Below are 20,622 nucleotides of genomic sequence, written 5' to 3'. Positions count from 1 at the left end.
GCTATTTCTTTCTTTTCGGGCGAGGACTCCAGGCAAACAACATGCATGTGTATAACGGCACTGTAGATTTTCGTATTAAATAAAGAAAGTTGCCGGTCCGGTACATGAACCCATGAATAGATTGGTTAGAAAGCAAGGTTTTAATTTTAACTAGATTCGAAGGTTTAAAAGAGAGAGCACAAATAAAAGGGGGGAAGGTGTCCACAGGGAATATTTGTATCTTATGAACTCTATATTTGAAAGGTTTATTTTTTTTTATTTAATTAAAAAAGAGAAAAACAAATGTAAGACAAATTGTGAATGGTCTTTCTTCCTTTCTCGCGGCATAAATACTTCATACTTGCGCTGCGCCTTTTAGTTATACTGAAAACTTCACAAACTGAAATGTTTTTACAGGTGGAAAATGTTCTATGATAGATATCATTTTGTCAGACACTTTTCTTTTTTTGATTTGGTTCTCATAATATGCCAAATATCTGCATATTTAAAAGAGTTTAACATTAAATTGTGCGTTTTACTCTTAACAGACGTATAACCAACCCGACTGATTAACAGACCAACCGCCCATATAGCCGCATACTCAAATATAGATTAACCGACCAATCTCTCGGTTAGCCGAGTGTCGGCCGTGATATACATGTTTAATCAGTTTACAAGTGGGTTATAAACGGGTCAAGGTTGAGCGAACATGAATTTCAATCGATTACACAGGTGACAAGCAATTGATTGAGGCGCGTGTCGATAAAACATTAAATAACTTTCTAATTACTAAAGATATGATTATAAAATTTGAAATTATGAAATTTTTCAAAGTATAATTCTATATGCCATGTCCTTTGTGACCGTTGTATCATTCCATCAGGTCCTTAGTGCACATTTTTGTTCTCAGTGCACTAAGGAGGACCTTTGCGGTATTTGTACGGACCCGAAAATAGGCTCTTCAAAGCTCTGTCAGATCGGCGGCACTTCTTTTAACTGTTTCTTGACGCGTGCCAAAAAAAAACAAAAAAAAATGCAATACCGAGATACAGATGCTCATTGACAAATTATTGTGCCGTGAAAACGGGAAATGAAGTTAAGCGGGACACGGGACACGGGAAATTACAAAAATATCAGAATTGCTTACTTACATAGTGTAAGCGGGATGCGGGAATCTAAAAAAAAAGTAACTATAAGCGGGATCCGTGAACGGAACCCCCAATGTGACCCCCATTAGTTGTGGCTTATTTTGGTCTTTTAAGTTAGTTTCTTTCCCCTACATTACTTGATCGTTTTTGTAACACAACAGCACTCGAGGTCTGATAGTATTTTACCAAGAAATGGACAAAATATCCAAAAAGAAGGCTTAGAAAATTTATATATTGGTATGCACACATATACTAACCTGTCAGCACAGACAATTATATTTTTGTTAATGCGCCAAACTCGTTTCTTCCACAGTGCTACACTCTTTACAACAGTACAATGTTGATGGTGGTGAAAACCTAGTCCAAATAATTATGACGTCTTGCAAGGCTATTTTATTTCTAGGACGCTTTCCTCCGACGAATCCGAAATGTGAAACCAAATCAACAAGAAGTCTAACATTTATTATAGAACTGAAAATAAAATTGAAAATGGGGAATGTGTCAAAGATAACAACCTGATCAAAGAGCAGATAACAGCCAAAGGTCACTAATGGGTCGTCAACGCAACGAGAAAATCTCACAACCTGAGGCTGTAGTGGATCCAGCCATTTAAAGGAGGGGTTCCTAACCCAGGACAAATGGGGGGGGGGAGGGTGTTTCCAACTACATGTCCCCATTCAAATGCATTGATCGTAAAAAAAAGGGGGGTTCCAACCCTCGAACCCCCCTGGATCTGTGCCTGTGAGGCATGCTTTAGCTTACCATTAAACAAAAATGTATACTAGTTGAGTGATAATGGACGTGATACTAAACTCCTCAATATATATAAAAAAGAAACTAAAATAAAAATCATACAAAGGTCACAAAGGCCATAACTTCTGGCCCCTGACTTGGGGAAAGTGCAAAATGAAGTGGGGTTAAAAGCCTTTACTGTAAATTCCTGAAATTATAATTATATAAATCATCTCGCATCTTTGTGCATTTCTGACAATGTCTGAAAATTGGTCATATTAATAAATGCATGCTATATTTTCAGAAAATTTCAATATATATAGGCTTTTAAAAGTCAATCTTGTGCATGATTATCATGATTATACTCGCACAATTAACACATGTGGTTCTCAAAAACTAAGAGGTGTCTATGCTATTTATGACAAGTCAAGTATTTAATCAAGTATTTACAAAATATATTTAGTACTCTATGATTTTTAGTTTTTTTTAAGCATAAATATAGTGGGTCAGGATCTGCCAACTCTCACTGACTGACTGAGTACATGAATTCAACACTAGTTTTTTGGTGATGTTGGTGTTGCTTAGTGTTTTGTTTTGTTTTTCTTTTCTGCATCTTATGTTTTGCCTTGGCATTGTCAGTTTCTCTGGTTTTTTTTGTTATTGTTAAATAATAAGAGAGAAAAGACAAAAAAATGTGAAAAAATTGGCTTAATTCAGTAGATATTAAGGACAGAGATAAAACAAGAATGTGTCCAAAGTACACGGATGCCCCACTCGCACTATCATTTTCCATGTTCAATGGACCACAAAATTGGATAAAAAATATAATTAGGCATTAAAATTTTAATGCCAAATTAGAGTTTTTACCCCAATTTCACGGTCCACTGAACATGGAAAATGATAGTGCGAGTGGGGCATTCGTGTACTGAGGACACATTCTTGTTCATAATACTTTGGTGAATTATCTATTGATATAATTAAGCTCCTTTTTAATTTTTAAAGATGTTGAAATTTGCAATTTAAAGTTAGGGATTTTCCCAGTATACTATTAACAATGCTTCCTTTAAGTCAGTGGTTGTCGTTTGTTTATGTGTTGCTAAATATGTGTTTTTCGTTCATTTTTTTACATAAATTAATAAGGCTGTTAGTTTTCTTGTTTGAATTGTTTTACATTGTCTTATCAGGTCTTATTATAGCTGACTATGCGGTATGGAATTTGCTCATTGTTGAAGGCCGTACGATGACCTATAGTTGTTAATGTCTGTGTCATTTTGGTCTTTTGTGGATAGTTGTCTCATTGGCAATCATACCACATCTTCTTTTTTTATATTTGAGCAATTTTCATGAAACTTGGTGAATTATTTTTGTATATATATTAACATAATCATGATAATTTTCCTTTCAATTTTAAAAAATTCTGATTTATGTCATTTGTACTATTGGGATTTGGATAGTCTCACGAATGCTTTCACCAATTTTTATGAAACTTTGGTGAATTGTTTTTATATCTTGACATAAACTCCCTTTTCATTTTCATAACCCCTGGTGGAGGGGGCATTAAGTTTAACACTTGATCGTCTGTCCGTCTGTCCCCAAATTGTTTTTTGTTCTCTTACAGTACTTTAGTTTGCCTCAACCAAATTTAATTAAACTTTTACAAAAGCTTGTTATCACAATACTCAGATCAAGTTTGAATTTTGGTGATGTCAGTGCTACTGTACTAGAGTTATGCCCCTTTACAAATGGGAAATAAATGCTGAATTTTTGGTTTCCCGTTCTCTAAACTTTAGTTTGTCTCAACCAAATGTTATGAAACTTATACACAATGCTTATCACCACAAAATACAGATTAAGTTTGAATTTTGGTAGTGTCTCTTTTACTATTGTAGAGTTATGTTCTTTATAATTTTTCGTTTCCAGCCTCTAACTTAAGTTTACCTCAACCAAATTTTTTTAAACTTTAAAACAATACTTTTTACCACAAAATCAGATCAATTTCAAATTTTGTTAGTAAAACTTTTACAGTTCTTCAGTTATGTTCCTTTAAAACTTTGAAGAATATGCAAGCTGGAGTATCATCCCCTATTTATCATGTATATTTTTGTATAAGATGCAGAGTTAAGGCACTTTAGTTGTTGGAAAGTTATTTAAAATCTGTCCATTTTCAAACTTTGGAAGGTTTTAGAAATGTATTTGTTTAAAAATCACAGCCTTAAACTTAAAGTCACTTGAGATATCTCTAAATGGAGCCAAATTATCTTCATGTTTTATGTCAATGAATACCACTGTGTGTGCATGTCCTTTTTTTTTATTTGGAGGGGGGGTCTTATTTGTGCAGTACTCATAGTTTTTCTAGTTGATCATTAAAATTCATTTATAGCATAAAGACCAACGAAAAGGGCAACAAGCTTATCAAGCACTCATGGTACAGATTTTTATTAAACACACATTAATATACATCATGTACATTAAACAGCAAAAAAAAACATTGATGCAAGATGTCATTCAATACATGTACCAACTTTTACTCTTTTATATATAGGACAAGAACTATAGAAGAATTAAGAATTATAAACAGCAGAAATGATAGGCAATTTAAAATTTGCACAAGCCACCTAAACCTAAATGGTAAGGCCACTTTTATTTTTTAAAAAGTTATTGAACTTGAAAGACGGTTATCATGATTACTATAAAAATTAAAAGATGTGGTATATTGAATATGAAAACTATTGATCATGGCTTAAAGAAAGCAATTGTAGGCCTGTGACGACCTTCAATAATGAGAAAATCCGTACCCTATAGTCAAAGTAGGCAGCTATAAAAGACCCTCAGATGAAAAATTGAAACAATCAAAACTGTAAAACTAATTGCCTAGTTTATAACAAAATAAATTACAAAAAAATAAATATGAACAGTATGAAACAACAACAACAACCACTAAATTTTAGTGTCAGACTAAACTGACAAAAACTACAGGCTCTGAACTTTGGACAGGCACAATAGGAATATGGCAAGGTTATATAAAAATAAGATGTGGCATGATTGCCAATAAGACAACCCTCCACCAGACAACCAATGATTTAAATTTCCTGCAATCACAGACTGGACTACTGTAAACAAACTAAATTTTCGTGAATACTTTATTTTGCGTTTTATACTTTCTAGTCTACATCACCATGATCACAGCTATTTAATTTTTTGCGATTTTCAATTTTACTTTTAAAATGTATTTTAATAAATGAATAAGGAAAGATACATATGAAAAACAGTCCTGACAATTTATATGCGTGTTATATTTCTAAATGCAAAAATAAATTGCTTGTGAAAATAAATCGCTCGCGAAAATTAGTTTGTTTACAGTAACATGAGTAAGCAAGAAATTTATACATTTCCCTTATAGTATAAAAACTAATGCATGTAATAAAAAACAGGTTTATGAGCACTCAACCCAGTGGCGGATCCAGCCATTTCAAAAAGGGGGGGTTCCCAACCCAGAGTAAAGGGGGGGGGGGGGGGGGGGGGGTGGTCCAACTATATGCTCCCATTCAAATGCATTGAATGTCCAAAAAAAAAGGGGGGTTCCAACCCCAAGAACCCCCCCCCCCCCTGGATCCGCCACTGCAACCCTACCCTTACTTTAGACAGTGGTTTAACAGCTCAACATATATATATAATATAAAGAACAAGCTGCCTCAACTTGAAAGATTGATAAATGCACAAAATCAACTAATATAAGAACTATAGACAAAAGCATTCACAAGTAAGAAAGGAAATATACATGACAAAATAAACTTTTATTACTGTTTCTCTCTCCATTTATAACATTTTATTTGTTTATTTTGTGTATTTATAGGTGATCAGACATCTTGGTTTTCATGATCAATAGGTCATTGTACTGAAGAGGAAACTGAAAGTTGAAATGTATCTACATAGTGCGCAATTGGATTAATTTGAACTGGAATGTGTGCTTTCCTGCAAAAAAGAAATAGGAAATTTCATCATAATCACATGATAATGGCCATAAACAAAATGGAGTTCTATCATAGATACACAAAAACACTATTGTATAAAAGCAACAACATATTATATATATTAGTCGAAAGAAAGGAGAAATGCAGAAAAATACTATTTTGTTGTTGAAAAAAGGAACACCAGTTTTATCCACACATTTACATCGCTCCCTCATATCAAATATATGGAAGAAGATCATTGAAGATCAATTTGCAAAAATGTTTAGTGAATGGAATAATGTATTCACTGAATTCTTACGTAGTGGATTGAATAACTGTACACAAGCTGAAACAGAAGAAAATTTCAATTTAAAATAACAAGAAAAGACGTGTTTATTTTATTATTTAATCTGCAAATATAAACAAATTTTTTAGAACACCACAAATGGTATGACATTCAAATTGGTTGCTTATTAATGTATTGGATTGAAACAATTACAAAGAAAACAGAAGCCTTTGCTACAAATTTTTTTTATAAATCAAAGTTAAAGTTATATAAAAAGTATGAACAATACCTGTCATACCTAGACCTAAACAGTCAGACTTTTCAATGTCATTAAAATGTTGAGTCAAACATTTATTAAAGTTTTAAATATCAATTATTCAGTGTTGTAAAATTATATTCATACTGTTTGTATACAGGGTATAGTGAAGAAATGTTTAACTAGTGAAAATAAGGGAAAACATTTCCTTAAGGGAAATTTGATGTTCAGAAATTTCCTTGGAGGAAATTTGAAGAACAATGATTTCCTTAGAGGAAATTTGTTGTCTTGAATTTTCCCTTAAGGAAAAGTGTTAGTCAAAAATTTCCTCACAGGAAAAAGTATTTCCTCCAAGGAAAATTTGAAGCTACAAATTTCCTCACAGGAAAAAGTTTTTCCTCAAAGGAAAATTTGAAGCCGCAAATTTCCTCAAAGGAAAAAGAATTTCCTCAAAGGAAATAGAATTTCCTCTAAGGAAATAGAATTTCCTTAAAGGAAATATTTATGCAGCAAATTCCCTAAGGGAAATCTTTTTCCCTTGAGGAAAAAACAATTTCCCTTGAGGAAAAATCTTTTTCCTTTAGGGAAATTTGATTTCCCTTGAGGAAAACTACTTTTCCTCTGAGGAAATTGTTGAAAAAAGGGGCATAACTTTTTCAACAGTGGTGCTAGAGCCAAAAAATTTTAGGACAAATATCAGGGAACCAATACCAACCAAGTTATCAACTTCATTTTGACTTAAATCCAAAAATTAAGGTGACAACTTTTGCACTCAGCGGAATTGCAAACTTGTCCCGGAGACTGTTTATAGATATACATATCTATTAAATCAAATTGTGTTGTTCATCTTCTTCAACGAAGCTTCTTCAATACGCCGTTCAATACCTTTTAAAAGAGGGACGAAATATACCAGAGGGACAGTCAAACTCATAAATCGAAAATAAACTGACAACACCATGGCTAAAAATGAAAAAGACAAACAAACAAACAATAGTACACATGACACAAATAGAAAACTAAAGAATAAACAATACGAACCCCACCAAAAACTAGGAGTGATCTCATACACTCCGGAAGGATAAGCAGATCCTGCTCCACATGTGGTATCCGTCGTGTTGCTTAGGTAGCAATAAACAGTTAGGAAAACATATTAAAATTTGCCCTTATAAATTTTACCATCCCCTTTTCATTGCTTTCTTGCAATATCAAGCTTACTGTTTGTGTCATGTATGGGCATATGAATCTTCCATAGATTTTATATCCAGTATATAAAATGGTAAAATATAATTTATTTTGGGTGTATTCATGGCAACAATCTGCATTTATTTGTTATAAAATATTGCAAAAAGGGGGGAAAAGATGTCACATATTTCCCCAAAATTTGGCTAAAAGTAGAATTTCAATCGCTTGAAGTAATACCTTTTCTGAAACTGTGTACATATATCATTCAGCAAATCCAATGAAAATCATATGTCTTTCGTCTCATTTTTTTGTAAAATTGCGTCAAAAACTTCGTGTAGAAAAAAGGTGTTTGTAAACATTACATTAATTTCTGGACCGATGGCCGGTCTAGCTATGAAAATACGGATTGTCAAACAGAAAACAGCCCATAAAACATGTAACATCTTGATGCTCTTATAAACCATCTTTGAATGCTAAATTAGCACTCAGCTGTCTAAAAATGAATTTTATTACACAATAACTTTCCTGTTTGAAAAATCCACAGGGGCCAAAATGCGAAACTAAACTCCTAACTGTGTATTGCTACCTTATGTGATAACAAATCCGGTAAATAGTCTAATTCAGTAGGTCACATTCATGAAAGGGAATGGGATTGTAGTTACGACCTAAAGAACATATCCGATATCATTTGTGAAACGGTTTTTCCATAACGGTCAACCAACTCGTGATGGCGTCCGTTAAATTTACGAAGTGATGATACCAACTTCAACATTTGGAACTCTTGATTTAATAGATACCTTGTGAGCAACAACCCTCTATCAAGAAAATCATGACAGGAAATGCAAGCACGAGAATATCGTATCAATTGGGAGATATATACACCGTATGCAGGTGCTGCTGGAATGTTGCTACTTTGAAATGGAAAGTTCACAATTGGAAAGCTAAAATCATCTCTTTTGTCGTAAAGTTTTGTTTTCAACCGACCCTCATTGTCAATTTCTAGATGTAAGTCAAGATATGAGGCCGACTTAACTGTATCTGTTGTATCCTTTATCTCTAATTCGATGGGATAGATGAGTTCAACATAGTCACCGAATTTTGAATTATTTAGTGAATGAAAATCATCTATATAGCGAAAAGTAGAGTTAAAGGATATTGCTAACTTCTTATCTTTCGTCCTTAGAAGTTCCTCTATGAAGTCAGCCTCTAAATAATAAATTAAAAAAAACAAAGTCGGCAAGATGAGGGGCACAATTTGTTCCCATTGGAATGCCGAAAGTCTGTTGAAAAACACGTCCTCCGAACGTAACAAATATGTTGTCAATCAAGAAATCAAGCATCTTGATAATGTCAGTTTTAGAGAATTTTTGTTTGAATCAGATTGATCCTTTACAAAGTTGGATTTATCCCTCCCTTAGACAAGACACTTGTGTCTACGTTGGCCATTTTTTTTTATGAAACAATCAATACCAACTCTTTCAATTTTTCTTTTAGTTTAGAATGGGGAATACTTGTGTAAAGTATCCACATCTGATTCACGCCACCTCTACAATAGGCAGTTTCACAATAACTTTGAAGCCCATCTTTGATTGCAGATAGAATAGATGGTAATAATTTAGAAAGAGGTTTCGTGGAGCACTTGGAAGACCCAGCAATATACCGTTGTTTGTAAGGACACTTATGCTGTTTATGTATCCAACACAGTGATGGAAGATCCAGTTCATAATCTTTGGTTGAAACTCCAAAGGAACATAGAACAGACCTATGATTATCCAGGATTTCTTCTTTGGTAAGTGTCGTGAGGGTATACGTTGAGTTTCCAAGGGAATTGTCAATACCTAATTCGTTTATCAAGCAGTTAATATAATGTAATGAGTTTTACACACAAAAACAATGTGATTTGGGGCGTTATCTGCGGGGACAACAACACAACATATTTGTCACGAAGGTAGGATAAGTGTTTTGCAACATTTGGGTCTTTAAAGATTGACGTAGCATGGGCATTGATAGACCCGTTCTGTTTCTTAATTCTGATTTGTATCAACGACCTCACTGCCTTAATCTATTCGGAAAGCGTGTCTACGTCTTCCTTCTCGCGCTTAGCCCATTGCCTGGCATACTACTCGACTGAATCCATCAAAATTTTAAAGTTGTATTTCCAATTGATGGATTTAGGCTAACGGTATTTTGGACCTTTCGATAACACATTTCGTAGGGAAGTGTTATAAACAATGTTACGGAAACCGGTAATAACATGGCCAGCCGGATTATATGTGAATTTGGGAACTAGCACAAGTGCAATCAGGAGGTTTAGACATGAAGTCGTCAATATTGAGATCCTGCAAAACGTGTTTGTAATTAAAAATTTAAGTTGCAATAGGTTTGGTATAGGTGTAAGAAATGATTGGTACAGACTGGTCTTTGAAATGAGGAGGTATTTTTGAATGAACTAATTTATGATGAAGGATATTGCCTAGAATTAAAATACGTCACACAAACATGTGATAAGTTGAAACACATCATGTTAGACACAAGAACGCTTTAACGATAGCATCGCTTTCATTAACATTTAGGCACTTGCGTTGGTTAAAAAATATACACAAAGAACTTTACCCGTTAAAAAAAAGATATATATCAAAAATCGATCATTTCCACGCTTATAAATACGCACCTGTAACATGTTTCAAAGTTCATATTACCCAACTATAATGGGCTTATGTGGTACAGCTAATACCTTTATTTGACCGTGATGGAATAACCGTTTCACAAATGATATCGGATATGTGCCTTACGTCTTAACTACCATCCCCTTCCCTTTCATGAATGTGACCTACTGAATTGGACTATTTACCAGGTTTGTTATCACATAAGCAACACGACGGGTCCCACATGTGGAGCAGGATCTGCTTATCCTTTCGGGGTACCCGAGATCACCCCAAGTTTTGGTGGGGTTCGTGTTGTTTATTCTTTAGTTTTCTGTGTTGTGTCGTATGTACTATTATTTGTCTGTTTGTCTTTGGATTTTTAGCCATGATTTTTCAGTTTATTTCGATTTATGAGTTTGACTGTCTCTCTAGTATCTTTCGTCCCTCTTTTATCGTCAAATTACAATACGAGTCACCCTTATTCATCGTCTGTTTGACTCTTGAATAGTGAAATCAGTAATTGTTTCACTCAAAATTAACGTATTTAAACACTAATTAAAAGTGTTCCATTCAGAACATTGTTCTTAAACATGTGCGTAAAAAGACTGAACACAATATGTTAATAACCGAACATATTGTGTTTAAATTTGGAACGCATCCGGACGCATCAGGTGTCTAAAACATTTACAGTGCACATGTGGAGCTGGATGTGTGTTTACCCTTCTGGTCATAGCATCTGTTATCACCCCTTGATTTTGGTGGGGTTCATGTTGATCATTCGGTATTTAGTTTTCCCATATTATGTTTTATATATTATTATTTGCTGTTAGTTATTGTTCCTTTTGCCATGTCAGTTTATCTTTTATCAAAGAGTGTGAATATTGCTGTGGTAACTTTCGCTGCTGTCTTAGTTCACCTCTCATAGTCGTATTAAAATCAACAAAAAGACAGAAAATTACAATTTTACACCAGAATGAAGTACGAAGCTAAAGAGCATTGAGGAACAACTTTTCTAAAAGGTTTACCAGCTACAGTAATCTATTCCTGAGGTAGAAAAGCCTTAGTTTTTCAAAAATTCAAAAGTTTTGTAAACTGTTTACATTTAAGTTGTGAATATGACCCTATCAATGATAATTCAGATCAGCACAGAAGTGCTGACTACTGGGCTGGTGATACCCTAGGGGAATTAAAACTCCACCAGCAGTGGCATCGACCGTGTGGTTGTAAAAAAATAGTGACTTTTATTTGAACATTAAGCATCATAAATAGATTCCAAATACTAGTAAACGGCAGAATGCGCTGCATATTATCTCAATTTTAACTATGACATTTTAGGTTTTGGGATATTTACAACTGTGTATCCCACGGTGCATCTTTAAATTTTCATCTAAAATCTATCTGCAAGGCAGCCATATCATATCCAGGTTACCAACCATTGATCTATCTATACATATATTATATGATCCAACTTTTTCCCCTCAGCGTGATTGGGGGTAAACCCGGAGCATGCAAATCCCCCCCCCCCCCTAATAGCACGAGCAGCTAATTTCCCTCCTTGTGATACAACGTCGGCGACGCCAGACTGGTTGTTGTTTGATAAAGAAATAACTACGAACGATTTTTTTATGTACATAATTTTATGCAAGACAATTCTACAATTCACATAAAAATAGCACGCAGAGACGGACATTACTTGCGAAAACATGTCTATTTAGTATGGTTGTGAAACGTCGGTTTTTCAATCGGAGATAGATAAGACTATTAATTTTGAATTGTGGTGGCGAAAAATACTAAATATGTTCCTTGGGTGACAATGAACCCTACGAAACTGTTCGGCATTTCAAAGCATGAGGGTATTAGTTATAGTATGGAGTATACATCATATGTAGTAAGCTGTCAGGGCAAAAAAATGCATGTAAATGTCAGCATGTTAAAAGCAATTACTGACGGGTAAAACTATAGATGGACTGATGGACATGTAGGCACAGTATGGTAGAAATATAGACCTGCTGGTAGGGTAGACATGTAGACAGATTGATGGACACATACACAGATTGATGGACACATTTACAGACGGTTGGAAATGTACACTGACTGGTAGACGTGTAGATAGACTATTATACACGGAAAATAACTGGTTGACATATAGACAGAATAGTAGCCACAAAAATGGACTGGTGAATATGAAATTAGACTATTGAACTTGAAGAGACTAATGGAAACATAGACAGAACGTTGAAAATATAGACGGACAATTGGACAAAGACATAGACTACAACCGTTTAGACAGACTTGTGGAAATATAGCGAGATTGACGAACAATTGTGTTATTTCAAAGTTAATTGACAATAAATATTTATCAGCATAAAAACTAATTTTAACTCTGTTGGATCTAGTTTTCAGACTTATATAAATATAATGAAATCTATCATTTGGGGGAAATTTGCATGGGGGAAAAGTAACTATATGTTTACCTGCAAGCTTATTTTACACCGTAGAAGACGTTGTGTATACCGATAATAAATGCAAACATGTTTTAATTTTTGTTTTATGATAGCTCATTTTGAAAAAGTGTAAGTAATAGTTCCTTTTTTAATCCGTCTCCCATAAATCTTTTTAGAATGGCATTAATATTTTTTTTTAAAGTTTACTTTTACAATGATGTGAACTGTGTATACGGTATTATTGATGTTGAGACGTTAATACAATATTATTGTATTATTATTGTATTGTATTGCAATTAATAAATGATCATAAATTGCATGTCGTTCATTCGAACAATAAACGATAGACAGATATGCAAGACACAACTAATCATAACTACTGAGATATACGCACCTGCCTTAAAACAAACGATTAAGAATAAATGTGGATGAAACATGTTTGTTGGCAATCATCCCTCACATTACCTGGGACTTTAGTTAATCTGCACAATATTAAAAAGATAGTACATACTTATTTAACTCAGCAGAGAGTCACTAACCACAGATCTGATGATTTTTGAAGCTTCAAAATATAAATATATATATTTTTCACGTCTAATTTTAGACGAATCATACATAAAAATTATAATAGAATTGTATGTCAATTTAACAGTACAAGGTTGCTACCAAATTTAGTTTCAATAGGAAATACATGGCGAAATAAGGAAACGTTATTATACAAACGGTAGTAAACATATCCGTTAAAAAGTACGTGGAAATCTAAGGTAGGCGATATAGTTGGTATAAAAAAGAATTTGTCACCCATTGCAAAAGTCAATCTGAAAATATAGTTTTTCTTACAAAGACAAGTTGCACGTAAGTATTATGTTATTATTCTTTTGTATTTTGATTTTTCTAGAATTCAAATGTTTGAAATGGAGTTTAGCTCTGATATTAAAAATTATCACATACTACAAGACATTCCGTAAAATGGAATTCCGGCGAATTACTCTTGCAAACAGTGTCCATTATGTTGACTTTTTTCATCGCCTTTCGTCTCTGTTGAGTCTTATTATTGTCATTTTTTTTAACATCGGATGTATTACATTTGGCGTCCAAGGTCCGTAAACTTTTCACTTTTTGAACTTCTTCTTAAGATCCACTTGAAAGGTTCATTATAATGTAACTGCTATTTTCTCTATTTTTGACGCATATGATAAAAAGATCAAGACATGCCATTTTTAATATCAGATGTATTATTAGCTCTCGGTCAATATCAGACCTCGAGCCTTTCGCATTTCGGCTGCTATTGAACACATCCGATATGAAAAATGACATGTAAAAATCTGATAGAATTCTACTGAATACATCTTTCATTTACATTCAGTACACATTCTAACATATTGTTTGATATTTAAAAAATACACAAATCGTTAATTCAAAGGTATTCCAATAATGCCTTATAGAATTAGTTACCAGAGACTTAAGAGGTCCTAAGGCCAAAATATTTTCCCTGATCTTGTCAGTAATAGTTTTCTGAGCATTTTATGCTTTTTGGAAAACATTCTTAGTCATTTTCAAAATCCAGTCCTTTCTATTGTGCTAATATTGCATATTTACCAATATTTGTTGATATATCAGACGACGACAAGATGTTCAAATGTAAACGTATTAATCCTCTTCATTTCGTACTCTATTTGCCCTTTTAACCTTTTTTTTATGACCTTGGCGTATACGATTAAAAGACTGTTTGGTATCTTTGGTGAGTTTCTTTCAATTACTGAGTCATTGCTACAGCTGGTGAGGATTTCCTCCCCGAAGGTCTTTGGACCCACTTGTCACCTTTTCGATGTTGACATGAATAATCTTTGATATTTTGATATAAATAAATTAACTGTTTACAACACTTTATATTGTTCTAAATACATAGGATTCTCTGTTTAATGAATATAATAATATTAGCAAAGCTGTATTTGGAAAAACCTTTCAGAATGTTTTGTTTTCAATGCTTTTCAACTTTGTTCTTTATTTGGCCTCTGAACTTTCCTGATTCTAGCGTCACTCATTAGTCTTTAGAAGATAAACTTATTAATTGTGTTCAAACTATAAGCCTGGAGTATTCGATGAGTGTTTCTTTTTATTTTGTAACAATTTAAAGTTGAACAGTGTAAGATTATTTTGTACCTGTTCAGACCTGCTAAAAAGCAAAATGACAAATATACTGAGTTCCGAGGAAAATTCAAAAAGGAAAGTGCCTAATCAAAAATTAAAACATGAAAAAACGTTAAAAACGAAGAATTTTTTATGTTTTTTCCCCTGGATTTCTAACTTTCTAACTTATTTGATGCTCTTTTATTTGGTTTGTTTCGTCGTAATCATCTATATTGGTTTTTTAAGTGTTGGAGAATAAAAAGTATTGGTTTTTATTATTATTGAATGGAATTTAAAGGAACTTATTATTTAAAAGCAAATATGATAATTAATGCTGCTCAATTCAAACAAATCAGCTTTACCCACAAAATCCTTTAATTAGGATATCGACAGTAATTATAATAATGTGCCTTGTGACCATTGATATAACTAAAAAACAAAAAAAAAGGTAATTAAAATGTTTAATATCAGCTTACATTAGATTTATGAGTTTGACTGTCCCTTTGGTATCTTTCGTCCCTCTTTTACAGGGAACTATGAAGAATTTAATTGTTCTTGCCCTTTGTTTGGTCAGTGTTGTTTACTCAAACCCATACAGGAATATTGGACTCTATAGAGGTAAATATGTTCAACATTTACTTCACAGCAGCAGCAACAACAATAAATATGTGTATTTTTATCTGTATTTTTATTAGATAAATAAACAAAGTTGATCAAACATTGTGGAATATTATTATCAATCAATATGCTTGATTTTTTTTCTTCTAATTCTTTGATTTATAGTATCGTATGTAAAACAGCATAACCCATCGTTATAAGTCTCTTATCAATTATTGCCTGTTGGCGTATCTTAATCAATGTATGATATTGTCTTTTTTCAAAGAATAGTCTTTAAATTGGGACCACTGACGCGTCTAATGTCACACAATATTATGTTTTACATGTAAATTTACAAAATTAGAACCTTAAATTTTATCTCACACCATTAAATACAAAGACAAACATGCTAACAAAAAAATCAGATATTTAAACTAAGTTATTCAAATATAAACAATTTTAATAAGTAAGATCACAAAATACCAAACTCCTAGGAAAATTCAAAATGGAAAGTCAATTTACAAATGATAAAATCAAAAGTTCAAACACATCAACTGTATCGAAAAAAAACTGTCATATTCATGACTTGGTAAAGGCATTCGTTATGTACAAAAGGGTGGATTAAACCAGGTTTTATAGCTATCTAAACCTCACACTTGTATGACAGTCGCATAAAATATTCCGTTATACTGACAATAATTTTGTAAGCGAAACAAACAGACATAATAGGTAAAAAAAAAAGGGTACAGCAGTCATCATTGCATTATAATCACCATTTAAAAAAAATCCATTTATATCAAAACATGTTTCTGTTTTATATTTTCGTCGTATAAACTAGAAGGTCCATCACTACACGTCGTCAGTAAGAAGTTTCTTTTCATTTTCTTACATGCTCGATAATTGTGTGAAACGGCAGGATATGGTTACATGTATTTAACTGTATTTATACACATTATAATATGTAAACATATTCATAAATATTTACTTAATTGTTCTTTCAAATTTTATGCATGCGATGTGTTTAAATGACAGTTGTTTTAGCGTCGTTAGATGTGTTTGAACTTTCAATTTTGCCATTTATAATTAACTTTCCGTTTTGAATTTTCCTTTGAGTTTAATATTTCTATTATTTAACTTTTTATCAAATACTAATAATACTAGTAATCATGAAATTTCGCGATATGTGACACTTCATTATCGTACGATATCTTTACCTATTGAAACGAAATTGAATAAAGCAGTCATTATAAAAAAGAAGATGTGATATGATTGCAAATGAGACAACTCTCCAAGCGAGGCCGAACTGACACAGATATTAACAACTTTAGGTCACCGTACGACCTTCAACAATGAGCAAAACCCATACCGCATAGTCAGCTATATAAGGCTCCGAAATGACAATGTAAAACAATTCAAACGAGAAAACTAAAGGCCGAATTTATGTACAAAAAATGTCCGTTAAAAGAAATAAATATGAAATATTTTGCTGAATACACAATCAAGGTTAATATCATTCACTTCTTCCACATTTAGTGTTTGACGGAAAACAAATAAAAGTCAATCTATTTGTTCGTAATGATTCTTCGAACGTAAAGTTTATTTAATTTTTAATTTTTGTGTTTTAACGCCACTTTTAAGCGCCACTTTTTAGCTTATTTAATGGCGGTCAGTTTTTATAGGTGGAGGAAGCCAGAGTGCTCGGCGAAAACTACCAACCATCGATAGGAAAACTGACAATCCTAATCTATTAAGATTGGAGTTAAGAGCAAATTTCAGTGTTGACCAGCTAGTAGAACTACTTAGACCAATTGGCCATCGAGGCCCCTTTGTACGTAAAAAGAAAAACGAGAAAACAAAAACGAAGTAGTTGCTGAATTTACAGGTTCTGTATACATGTATATATAACACTATGATTTTTCTACTTAGGCTATGTTGGATGTTTCGTGGATGACCGTAATCACCTTATGTTAAGGTATGGGAAACGGGTTTTACATCGGAATTCATTAGAGAAATGCAGACATCACTGTAGAGGGTACAGGTATCTTGGATTACAGGTAAAACAACAATGCGAGCTATCTACAATTAGCAAATTGTACAGTGGTTGCGGTTCGCATTTTCCAAAAAAGTGTTTCCTGGGGTTGGCAATTCTGAGTAATTAAGTTTATAAAAAAGTAAGCACAGTTAAGTTAGTTCTAATATAAAAATTTTAAAAAATCGTAAGTCGGTTTATACCAATCTTATTCTTGACTTTGAATTGTTGTTTTATGTCAAATTTTCGGTTTTGATATTTCTTGGTTTTGGAATTTTCTGCTTTCCGCCATTCGAATTTTAGAATTTTTACTTCTTTCGCTTTTTTTTCGTAAAAAATATTCAACTAATTATATTTCTAATTAAATTGTGTACTGGAAACTTTGTCATATAATATGTATTTGATATTGTACGCAAAAGATGCAAGATAAGTTTTATATCGTACACACGAGGCAGTTCTCGGCAGATTATGTACAATCTACAATTTGATATAGAAAACCGGAATTTTACAAAGTTTGCCGATTGAGCATTGTTAATAAATCAAACGAGTCAGAGAATAATCTAAGGCATTCAATTGTTTTGGCTACACAATTCGCATAAGTTGTAACCCAATTACATATAATTTTTATTCTTGTATTTCATATACGGGATAACAACACTAAAGGTATCAGTTTTATTAAATCAGAAGCACATTTCGTCAAGCAATAAATCTTAAGTGATGCTTGAAACCAAAATTTTGTAAATCATAAACCTGATACAAGATTGAACTAAAATGGGCAGAAAGTGTAGCGAAATCTGGACAAAAAATCAGAGCTTCGCATGAGGAAGATATATATAAAATGACTGAATAATAGCCAATGACAACTCTTACGGGACTGTGGATCATATAATTATGATACAGTATACTACAAAATATAATATATAGCAAGTCTAAAAAGATACAATATCATTATAAAAAAACAATTAGATTAACAAATGTTGAATATTTCGGATAACAGATATCCTTCATCAGTATGAGAACGATGTAAAATGAATCAGATCAATCTATTCTGATTATTAAACTATAGCAATCTTGAATTCTTCACAGTAAAACAAGTGAAAGATTTTCATCCGAAACGTTTCCATATATGATGTTTGGGTGGAACTGTTTCACTTTTTAATTGAAATCGGCAGAAGATAACATAGTCAAACATTTATAGAAAAAAAGAATAAGCAACATAAACCAATGATTTATTAGGCATCATTCAAAAGCAGATTGGTAAATTTCTTTTTTCTCATCAATACGTAATCACAAAATATATAAATCATCGGTACATGTAAATTATCTGACCTCTAAATATGCCAACTCATAATTTCCAGTCTTGATTTTTATTTATTTTTTGGTAACATACAAATATATATTTATCAGGCCGGTCGTTGGTGCCTTTGTGGAAACAGGTATTACAGCCGAGCATATCCCCAAGCTTCGGAGTTGGAATGCAACTACCGTTGTCCAGGGGAACTGAATAGGATGTGTGGCGGCGCGTGGAGAAATGCCATCTATAAAGGTATATGAAGTTTGAAAGCTATTTTAAGTTAAAAACAGAGCTAATATGCGTTAACTTATCTTCAATCCCAAACGGCTGACTAAAGATAAAATATGTCAACCGTGACCTCTTTAGTCCGGCATTCGAAATTAAACTTAAGGACGGCAGCGATCATTTGTATATGAGGGATGTATGAAAACGCAGTTACGTTCGAATATGTTGCATCCAAACGCACGCTGAACGTGAATAAACGTTACAGGGCAAAATTTCTGGACATACCCAAAACATATTTTTTTCAGTTGTTTTCTATTTTTTCCGTAACATTATCCCAAAGAGAAACAACAAAATCACCAAAAAAAATGAAATAAAAATAAGACAAATAGGTTTCAAAAGACGTCTATACAATATTTCTATCTAAGTTCAGAAAAATACTGTGAACTAATTTGAAAAATCCTAAAAAAAACATTTCCCTGCAAGATAGTGTTTTGTGTTACGCCATATCATGATGTGTTTACATAGTATGGATTCGCACTACTTGTGATGCATGCGAAACTAGAGACGCGATTCATGTGATTTCCACATGTTTTGTTATTTTGATTGTAAATTAGAAATGGAATTTGAACATCATTTTACTACTATTGCATCTCATTTAGACACCTTAAAATGTGGCTATAGATTTTAAGGTAACGCAATTTTCGGCAACCAAAGATACTAGAATATATAGACTGTTCTACATTTTAACGACCACAATATGTTTTACTAAAATGACGTTTTTCACAAAATTTAGAAGCAAAACATTTGGAACGCCAAACAATAGTAGAATAACAAAAATATTGAACTCCAAGAAAAATTGAAATAGTAAAGCCCGTTTTATTAGACAACAGTGGTTTGAATAAGAGAATTGAAGAACAAAAACAGCAGGAAAAGAGAAAGGTGTGATGATAATTAATCTGATGCAATTAACGAAAGTTTTCATATTGATTAATGAAAACACGGATATAGCTTTCCGGAAGTTAAATAAGTAAACTAATGTTTGTTAGATATTATAATTAAGATGGTTATAATTTTTTTTTAATTTATATTTACAGTTAGATGATTTCGTTGGAAAAGAAACACGAACAGCATATTACAGATCAACTGCATCGTCATAATTGAAATATCTCAATCATAGAACTTTATTTTATAATCATGTTATAAATTGTAGAATCAAAATAAATCATATCTAAAATCAAGGATTTAGTCTGCTCAGAAAATATGAATATCAATTCTGAAATGCGGCTTTGGGAGTTTTTTCGTATTATAGCCTATCAAACACAAACCAATGTTTAACCCACGAGTTCCTCTATAATGTCTTGTACCAAGACAGAAATATGGCAGTTGTTTCTATGTACGCTGATTCTTGTTTTTGTTGAAGTTCAGTGTTTCTGTTGTTCCGTTGTTCTCTTCTTATAATTGATTTGATTCCCTTGGGTTTAGTGTTTGTAATCCGGGTTTGTTGTCTCTAAATAGATTTAAGTCTTTGAAACAGCGGTGTATTACTGTTGCTTTTATCTATCGTTTGGAAAGCCAACGAAGTTACGGAATGAATAAAGAGATATACATAGAAATATTATAAATAAGGAAATAAACTGCATAAGCCCTTTCATGGTACTGTTCCTAAGGAAATTTAACAATAAATTTAGCTAAACATATTCAATTATTCATTGAACATTGATCACA

At 32.8% G+C, this 20,622-nt stretch overlaps 1 protein-coding gene and 1 long non-coding RNA gene across 2 annotated transcripts; both read left to right on the top strand.

Annotated features, from left to right (window-relative positions):
• The first annotated feature begins 1,235 nt into the window (after positions 1-1,235).
• LOC143075702 (uncharacterized) lies at positions 1,236-6,468 on the top strand. The gene is made up of 3 exons (XR_012978389.1): positions 1,236-1,364; positions 4,402-4,487; positions 5,713-6,468. It is a non-coding gene; the product is annotated as an uncharacterized LOC143075702 (long non-coding RNA).
• Positions 6,469-13,373: 6,905 nt separating this feature from the next.
• On the top strand, positions 13,374-20,135 carry LOC143079134 (sialate:O-sulfotransferase 2-like). Its single transcript, XM_076254373.1, has 5 exons — positions 13,374-13,477; positions 15,283-15,370; positions 17,276-17,403; positions 18,786-18,924; positions 19,992-20,135. Exons 2-5 carry the CDS (start codon positions 15,289-15,291, stop codon positions 19,997-19,999), a joined length of 357 nt encoding a protein of 118 aa, XP_076110488.1. The 5' UTR covers positions 13,374-13,477; positions 15,283-15,288; the 3' UTR covers positions 20,000-20,135.
• Positions 20,136-20,622: the final 487 nt, after the last annotated feature.

This window comes from Mytilus galloprovincialis, chromosome 1 (genome assembly GCF_965363235.1).
Source record: "Mytilus galloprovincialis chromosome 1, xbMytGall1.hap1.1, whole genome shotgun sequence".
Lineage (NCBI taxonomy): Eukaryota > Metazoa > Mollusca > Bivalvia > Mytilida > Mytilidae > Mytilus > Mytilus galloprovincialis.
Note: the sequence above shows the minus strand (reverse complement) of the source record. Positions and strands in the feature narration are given on the sequence as shown.

What these genes read in the sequence shown, in the direction of transcription:
- LOC143079134 (XM_076254373.1), top strand. Translation starts at nt 15,289, where the DNA reads ATGAAGAATTTAATTGTTCTTGCCCTTTGTTTGGTCAGTGTTGTTTAC. An exon ending in GAATATTGGACTCTATAGAG is followed by an intron (nt 15,371 to 17,275) that starts GTAAATATGTTC and finishes TTTTCTACTTAG; the next exon opens with GCTATGTTGGATGTTTCGTG. An exon ending in ACAGGTATCTTGGATTACAG is followed by an intron (nt 17,404 to 18,785) that starts GTAAAACAACAA and finishes TATATTTATCAG; the next exon opens with GCCGGTCGTTGGTGCCTTTG.